Raw genomic sequence first — 7,678 nt, 5'->3', positions numbered from 1 at the left:
AATCATTTTCACTCACAGATAGAAGAGGCCTTGGTCAACTCTTTTAAACTATTTTTAAAGAAAACCCCACAAAGCTCTGTGACAGTGGCTTGCTGTCAGACCTTCCCCGGGTTTTAGAACGACCTCCTCCTCTTGGACTGAGCTAGCAGAGAGATGGGGGAAAAGGGAAACCTCTTGGCATCCTGCTTCTCAGCCGCTCCACCATCTCCCGGCCTCCAGGTGGCCAGACCGTGGGCATGCCCCTCACGCCAGAGCTGTCCCCACCTCGCCCTCTCCCCGCCACGCAAGCTCCAGCTTCACCCTCCAGCCCCGCAGGGACGTAGGATCACCCTACCTTTACCTGCTCACGCAGAATGCCCACCGAGAGCTTGTTCCCTGATGGCACCTGGGGACATGGGGCAAACAGTCATAGTCCCTGCCTCCAGGGCCACTGCCAGACTTGCACCTAAGGAGTGTGAATGAAAAATACAGCTGTCAAGCTGTCACATTGCTTGCGGCTGGGGATAGTGAGCCCTGAGGAAACTCAGGATGGAAAAGCACAGGACACTGGCCTAGAGAGCTAAGGTGCACATCAAAGGAATGACTTCAATGAGCCCAGACTCTTGCATTTCCCATATATAGAAAAGTGCTAAATTCCTTAATTTGAGATATCTGTTTTTTTTTAATTAACAGGAATCTTTTGATGTTCTGACTACCTGATCTTTGTTAGAAAAACTCTTATGTATCCTGGCTCCTCCCTTACCTCTTTGGAACAGTCCCTTAGAGCCATCTGAGAGGCTGTCTCCTGGGCTCAAATTCCTCAGAAAGTTGGCCGAATAAAACACAATTCTTAAATTTTAGGTTGTGCTCCCCCTCCCCCAGTCAACAAGGGTTACAATTCCCTATTGTAAGTGCAAAGGTAGAAGTAACAGAGAGTTCTATGGGCCTGGTGCAGGAAGCCTCTATGTACTTAAGGAAGGTGGGTAGTCAGGGGAGTCTTCATGGAGGTGGTGACAAAGGCTCTGGGCCCTTAAGGACTCCCTGGAGACCCCAGGGTGGGGAAAGCATTCCTGGTGCATGGTGCGGAGCCTGGAGAAAGTCTGGACGTGATTTAGGAAAATGTTTTGAAGAAGTGGATGGGTAGCTATGTGCATGGAAGGAGTTAGATTTATTGTGTGTCCCCAGTGATGTGGGAGGAAATGAGGATAAATGCTTAGTGGCATGAGGAGATAGATTTTGGCTTGGTGTAATGAAGGACTTTGTAAGTGTCAGCACCAGAGGAGGATGCTCCCTTTCATGGAGGAGTTCAGGCAGGGCTGGACTGACTGCTTGCTTGGCAGGAACGTTGGGGAAAATCGCTCAAGCGTGAGGGTGGGGCAGTTTGGGTGAAACCAGTAATTTTCCAACTTCTATCAACACAAATCCCCCTCTCTTCAATGCTTAGCAGATGAAAGCAGAGTGAGTGAGACTGAATCACGCTGGGGAGGGGGCTTCAGATTCCCATCCCCTTGCTGCCGTTCCCTCCAGTTTGAGATGCCAGAATCTTCTATCTGTTTTGTTTTTTCTTTTTCCTGTGGTTGAGGCATTTTATTGGACCTTTGGCGACCAGATGTGGGGACCATCTGCTTCCCACCCCCTCCTCCCGTCTTTCTTCACATCTTGCCCAGAGAAGGGAGTGCGGAACAGGTGAGGAATTTTAGAACATCTGCACCGTCAGCATTTGTTGAGAATTGACTGTGTATCAGCCACTACTCCAGGTGCTGAGACTAAAGCAAGCAGAGAATAAGACGATGCTATGGACTTTGCTCCCATGGAGATCATGGTCTAGTGGGGAGGCAGAGTCATAAACGTGTTTCTGGCACATTGTGATGAGTGATGGTGGGCGGAGGTGGGGGGAGAGCCTACCCTATCTGAGACATCTAGTCCTGGTGAGGCCACTGATGGAACCCAGGCTTCCCACCTCCCAGGCCAAGCTGCACAGTGGGCACATGCTGGTGGGGTAGCAGGGCTGTTAGGAGGTGAGTCACCCCACCCCTCTCTGGGACCCCCCAGTCAGGCAGGGAAGGGACTAGGAGCTTCCAAATTCTGCTCCCTGAGCTGAGCTCACAGCCTGGAGGAGTTCAGGCAGGGCTGGACCGACTGCTTGCTTGGCCAGGTGGTTCCTGGAAACACCCTTATGCCCTCAAGCGGGAGCCCTGACATCCCCGTCCCCACAGTGGAGCCGAGGCCTGCCCAGCCCAGGCAGGGGGGCTGGGGGCCAGGCGAGAGCCAGGCAGTGTGGGGAGAGCTGCACTCTGACCCTAGCTGCTCTTCCTTCATGCTCAGCCCTGGGGAAGGAGCTGGGAGAGCCAGCCCGTGGAGAAGATGTAAGTCAATCTCTCTGCAACATCTCCACAAGCCACCACTGTTTAACCTTGAACTGGCCCCTTCTCCACTTGATGCCTCACTTTCTTCACTTGTTACACGTAGGAGAGATGACTGCTTATCTTTCCTGAGGGCCCCCAAGTCATCTCGTCAGAGTCTTCTCCCTGCTGAAGGCACAGGGCCGGGCAGACAACCCTGATCTGGGCTCTGGTTTTTGGAAGGCCCAGCCCAGCCCGGTGACGCCCTGGGAGAGGGACTTCAAGGGGTTGCTCTCAGGCCGGAGGGCAGGCAGTGAGGGCAGGGGGACCGCTAGGATGTCCCTGAAGTGAGCAGTTGGGTCTGGAGGCCACCTGAGTCAAGGAGATGCAGGGAAGCTGGGAGCCAGGCCTGGCCATGGGTTTGCAGAGAGTGGCAGGTGCTTCCACTGGCCTGAGCCCTCAGCTGCTGACCAGGGCCTGGAGGAACCCTGGCCACCTCAGGGAGGTCAGCTTGCCCTCGAGGCAGAGAATCAGAATCTTCAGGCCTGAGAGGCTCTCTGGACCCAGTGTCCAACCTCCTCATGGCTTTTTAGCTGCAGAACCAGGGTCAGATCTGGTTCCTTCTAATGGGCAGGCAGGCACCCTTCTCATGCTCCGCTCCTCCTGGGGCTGAGCGGGTGCAGGGCCAGACCCCTGACTCCCATCCATGTGCACACCTGCTCCGGTCTCTGTGGTGAGGACGCTAGGTCTGCTAATAGACACCCAGATGCCCCGTGGAGTCAGAATTCAATCTATGGGGAGACACACCCCATCTGCCCTTGCTCCCACTGCCCAGACCCCAGGGTTCCTCCTCAGACCCGGCTCTGTCTGGGTGCACTTCTGTCTGGTGGGGGAGACGGTCGTGAGGACTGCTCTGGGTGAAGAGGGGCCTGGGGCTGGGTCGGGATGGGGCTGGAAGGCTGAGGGGAAGAGGTACCCCCTTTTGCTTTCTGTGGTGACAAGGGCCAATTTGACAGTCTGGACAGGGAGATCCTGAGCTGGGGCAGGGGGACTGGGACCCCAGCAGTGGGGTCTAGAGTCAGAGATGAACCCAAGGAGCCCAGAACAGGCCCATATTTTTGATGCTTCTCATTTTTTTTAAAAATTATTGAATGAAGAGGCAAAGGCCCAGTTAAGGTGCAGGGCTGTCTAATGCCCAGGTTCCCAGGAAGGTCATGCTGGGAAAGGGATCAGGGAAGAAGCAGGCAGAGCACTGGCTTGGAGGAAGACTTTATTTTGCCCCTGATCCTCCTACCCAACAGCAAAGGCACTCCGTGGCCCTAGGTGGGCAGGGGCTGGTGGCCTGGCCTCCTTATTAGTGGCTGTGGCCGTGGCCGTGGCCACCGTGGCTGTGGCCATGGCCGTGGCCGTGGTTGCCTTGGCCTTGGCCACCACGGCTGGGGCATGGGCCCTGGCCACCGTTCCCGAAGCCTGGCCCATGTCTGTGGTCATCTCCTCGGGGGGTGTCCTTGTGCATCTCCTCGTGGGAGGCTACCGTCAGCCTGGCCACCAGCATGCAGAACTCCTGGAAGTTCAGCGTCTCATCTTCATTTGTGTCCATGTCCTGCATGATGTCTTCTATGACTTTGTCATCCTTCTTCTGCTTCTGTGAGGGGGGAGAACAAGGCAGTCAGGGCTGAGTGTGGCCAGGGCTGCGGACGGGGAGCATGGCAAGCGGCCCAACAGCAAACCTGGCTCCTGGACCTCAGGTCAAACATGAGACATGACTGTCTGCTAAGCGCCTACGATGTAGCAGACACTGAGCATCTGCTGGACACGTTCTAACTCCTCCCACAAACAACCGGGCACTAGGACTCTCCGTTTCACAGAAGAGGGACTGAGGTCGAGCGACGTGTCCGAGGTCACACAATGAGAAAGAGCAGAGAGTTCGCCTCGTCTGGTCCTTACAGCAATGTCGGCAGGGGGGCTGGGACTCTTCCTTGAGGAAGGCTTGAGGAAACTGTCTTATGAAGGGTGATTCGTCTGGGTAGAGGAGTGGACATGCCAGTTCTGCTCTAACCCAGAGCCCAGTCTTGTCCCGTTCCCTCCACCCCTGCCAATGTCATATCTCCCCTTCCCGCCTCCCCAGGTTACTAATTAGTGACACTCATCTCAGCCTGCCTGGCGGGGAAGCACCTGAGGGGAATGAGATGGTGTAGGGACAGAGAGCTGTGCTGTGTGATGTGTGCAAGGGGGCCTGAGAGGAGGTGAAGGATCCAGGCCCCGGTGGGTTCCTGCTCTGCCACCCACCAGCTGAGGCCCCTCAGCTGAGTCTCCTCCCAGGAACCTGCAGGTGCCCAGCTCATTGCCCGGGCCCTTCCCCCTCCTGCAATGCTTCAACACAATCTGCTTTGCTGCACCTTTGCCATTGTCCAGGCAGAGCCCTCGCTCCCAAGCAGCCCATGGGCAAGGCGCCCCCTTTTCCTCCTGTCCTATGTCTCTCCTCTGGCAGAGGATGTGAGGGGTGGGGGATGGGGTGGGGTGGGGTAGGGGTCACGCAGAGGAAATTTGTCCACACAACCTCCTGACTGTATTCTCTCTTGTCTACCCTGAGCCAGTGTCCTGCTTGTACAGATCTGCCCCTGCAGGGAGCTGTCAGCATTCCTAGTACCTCCTAGGGGCAGAACTGAGACCGGGACCCAGACGTCCCTTCCTTCTTAGTCCTGGCTTCTGTTTCCCCAAGGTCACCAAATTCATAAGGAAAACAAAAAGATCTGGTGGAATGAATCCTCCTTTTCCTGGAGCAGCCTGATCATTTTCAGATCGGGGAAATGAACATGCTACTGTCAGTGCTGGGCTGGGTCCTGGTCCACACACTGTTTGTTGGTTTCCTACCTTAGGATGAGAAAAGCCCTCTTGGGTCTTCTACTCCAAGTCCATCTGTGGCTTACATTATCCACGGCTTCCTGCCATGGGTCGTCCTCGCTTGCTTCCATCCTCAACATTCAGGTCTCAGCTCAAAGATCACCTCCTCACAGGGGGCTGTGCTTGTCCACCTAACTAGTCATCTCTCCCACAAACAGCCCACATCACCCACAGGGACTGGATTTATCTGTGTTCTTGACTGGTCAACACCTTTGCTGTGTGTCTCTCCCATAGGACACTGGGTCCCTGTTGGCCACTACATGCCCTGCCCAGGACAAGACCTGGCACACAGCACATGCCCAGTCTGTCGGTGCTGCCTAATGTGGAACACCTCTAATGAAGGGGTCCAAATCCCGTCCCAAACATAGAGCCCACTGCCTCTGGAGGCTGAGTTGAAGGAGCTGGAACTTCCCCCTTGAACACTGCAGATCACAGCCCCGTCCTTCATCCTTAGCCCAGGCTGTCATCAGGCTGGGTCGGGTGCGCCGGGAGTCCAGCCTTACCTTGAGAAAGTTTGGCAGCTCTTTTTTCACCAGGTCTTTGAACTCTTTCTTGTTCAGGGTGTCGTAGTGCCCCAGCCGCACAGAGTACTGGTGGAAGATGTTGATGATGGTTTCTATGCTGCATTCCAGCTGCGACATTTGGTCCGCCATGGTCCTGCGCTCTGTCTGAGCAGTGGATAAGCAAGGGTTCAGGTGCTTAGAAGAAAAGGCTGTCAAGCTTCCTTGATACCCCTTACTGGCTGCAGGCAGGTATGAAGGAGGAAACAGAATAAAAAGAAAGCCTGGGCTGCAACCTAACTGGGAGACGACCCTGTTTCACACACGAGAAATGTTTTAGAGAATATCTAGGGGATGCCAGCGAAGCAGAGCATCTGAAGACAGGCGGCTCCAGCAGAACATGACCTAAGAAAATGTGAAATAAGCTTTAAAGTGGGCAGTCAATCAAGGAGGGCTTCCAGCAGGAAGTTTGAAAAGAAAGTAGATGAGAGGGGTAAAGAGTCGGCAGGCAGGCTCCGGCCTGAGAAAGTTGGCCGCTCACTTACCCAAGCTGAGGAGCCACACAGAGGGATTTGACAGTGAGATGCGGGCCCAGCATTTATAGGCCCCTGGCTGAGGCGCTCAGCCCTCTCCCGGGAAGATTGCTTCACAGGTGAGCCATGTGGTAACCCCAGGCTGGGCTGTCACTACCAGGAAGGGGGCTGGGCCAGGACGGGAAGTGTTCACATAGCTCCTTTTGCCTTTTTGTGAAATCCCCAGCCTGGCTTGGAGCTGGTTTGGGAGGAAGCTGGTTGGTTAGTCCACTTCCCCTCCACCCCACACCCCTGCCCTGCCTGAGCAAGCCAGTCAGCTGCCTCTCCTCCAACACCCCCTTCCCCCTGCCCCCGCGGAGGCTGCGCTGGCCCACCTGCGGGAGCCAGTGGCTGATGACAGGCTGAGGACCGGGTGTGTGTGTGTGTGTGTTTGTGTGCGGGGTGCGACCCCCTCTGCCTCCTCCAGGTGGGCAGCCCAGCAAGGAGGGCTGAGCTTTCCCGCACCTGCCTGACTCTGTGATAGTGCTCTCAGGAGTGCAAGGGGTTGACATGGGGTCTTAAATTCCTGGGGTGGGATGCATCGGGGTTAGAGGGGCTCTTGGAGGTGGTCAACCCCTTTGTATTGCGATGAAGAAACTGACACCCAAGCACCCGAGCAAGGTCAGCAAAGTCACATAGCTGGTTGGTGACACAGCAGGGACTGGGCTCAGACATCCTGGTTCCTGGTTAAGACTGATTGTGATTACACCTCCCTACTGCAGTCTGTGAGCTGTCCTTAGGGCCAGACTCTTTCTAGAGGTTCTCTGAATCACGCTTTTAACTGCTCCAAACATGGGAGCCACAGCTTCAAGGACAACCTAAAAGACAACTATTTTTGTGTAGCTTTTGGGTAGGCAAGGCCTGACCCTCCCCTGTTACAAACCTTCCGTGGCTCCCCATTCACCAGGGGAGGAAGTGGAGTTGCCTGGCACACAGAGCCCTGTGACAATGACCCCTCCAGTCCCTCTCCTAGGGGCACACCCAAGGCCCACCTGCACCCCCAGTCTTTTGTCTTTGGTGCTGCCACCCCAGAAGTGCCCTTCCCCCACCATGGGGTGCAGCCCTACCCACCCTCATGGCTCAGTTCAAATGCTACCCTGTCCAGAAGCCTGCTCTGTTTCTCCCAATTGGAAACACTCTCTTCCTCCCAGACAATCGCTCCCACACCGCTTCTGACTCTCAAGGGAGACCTCACACTTGCTGAAGGATGGTGCCCTTGCTGCCCCACCGCCTCGACCTGGGAAGCGTGTCTAAAGGACCTACTGTGGCCCCCTTCCCTTAACCTCCAACCGCCCCCCCCACCTCCATCAGGCTCTCCCACCTCTGCCAGTCCTTTTGTCCACTCTTCCTGAAACCTTTCTTCCCTGCCCTGGCCCCTTCT

At 55.7% G+C, this 7,678-nt stretch overlaps 1 protein-coding gene across 1 annotated transcript; it reads right to left on the bottom strand.

Moving 5' to 3' along the window:
• Positions 1 to 3,574: 3,574 nt before the first annotated feature.
• S100A9 (S100 calcium binding protein A9) lies at positions 3,575 to 6,427 on the bottom strand. The gene is made up of 3 exons (XM_010954057.3): positions 6,271 to 6,427; positions 5,729 to 5,893; positions 3,575 to 3,966 (listed from the first exon to the last, which is right to left on the bottom strand). Exons 2-3 carry the CDS (start codon positions 5,876 to 5,878, stop codon positions 3,676 to 3,678), a joined length of 441 nt encoding a protein of 146 aa, XP_010952359.2. The 5' UTR covers positions 5,879 to 5,893; positions 6,271 to 6,427; the 3' UTR covers positions 3,575 to 3,675.
• Positions 6,428 to 7,678: the final 1,251 nt, after the last annotated feature.

The sequence above is a fragment of the Camelus bactrianus genome, chromosome 21, assembly GCF_048773025.1.
Source record: "Camelus bactrianus isolate YW-2024 breed Bactrian camel chromosome 21, ASM4877302v1, whole genome shotgun sequence".
NCBI lineage: Eukaryota > Metazoa > Chordata > Mammalia > Artiodactyla > Camelidae > Camelus > Camelus bactrianus.
This window is presented reverse-complemented; position numbering and strand designations above follow the sequence as displayed.

Bases quoted from the DNA above. Each gene is read 5' to 3' on its own strand.
- S100A9 (XM_010954057.3), bottom strand. From the start codon at position 5,878: ATGGCGGACCAAATGTCGCAGCTGGAATGCAGCATAGAAACCATCATC. The intron at 3,967-5,728 runs GTAAGGCTGGAC...CCCCCCTCACAG, and splicing joins AGCTGCCAAACTTTCTCAAG to AAGCAGAAGAAGGATGACAA.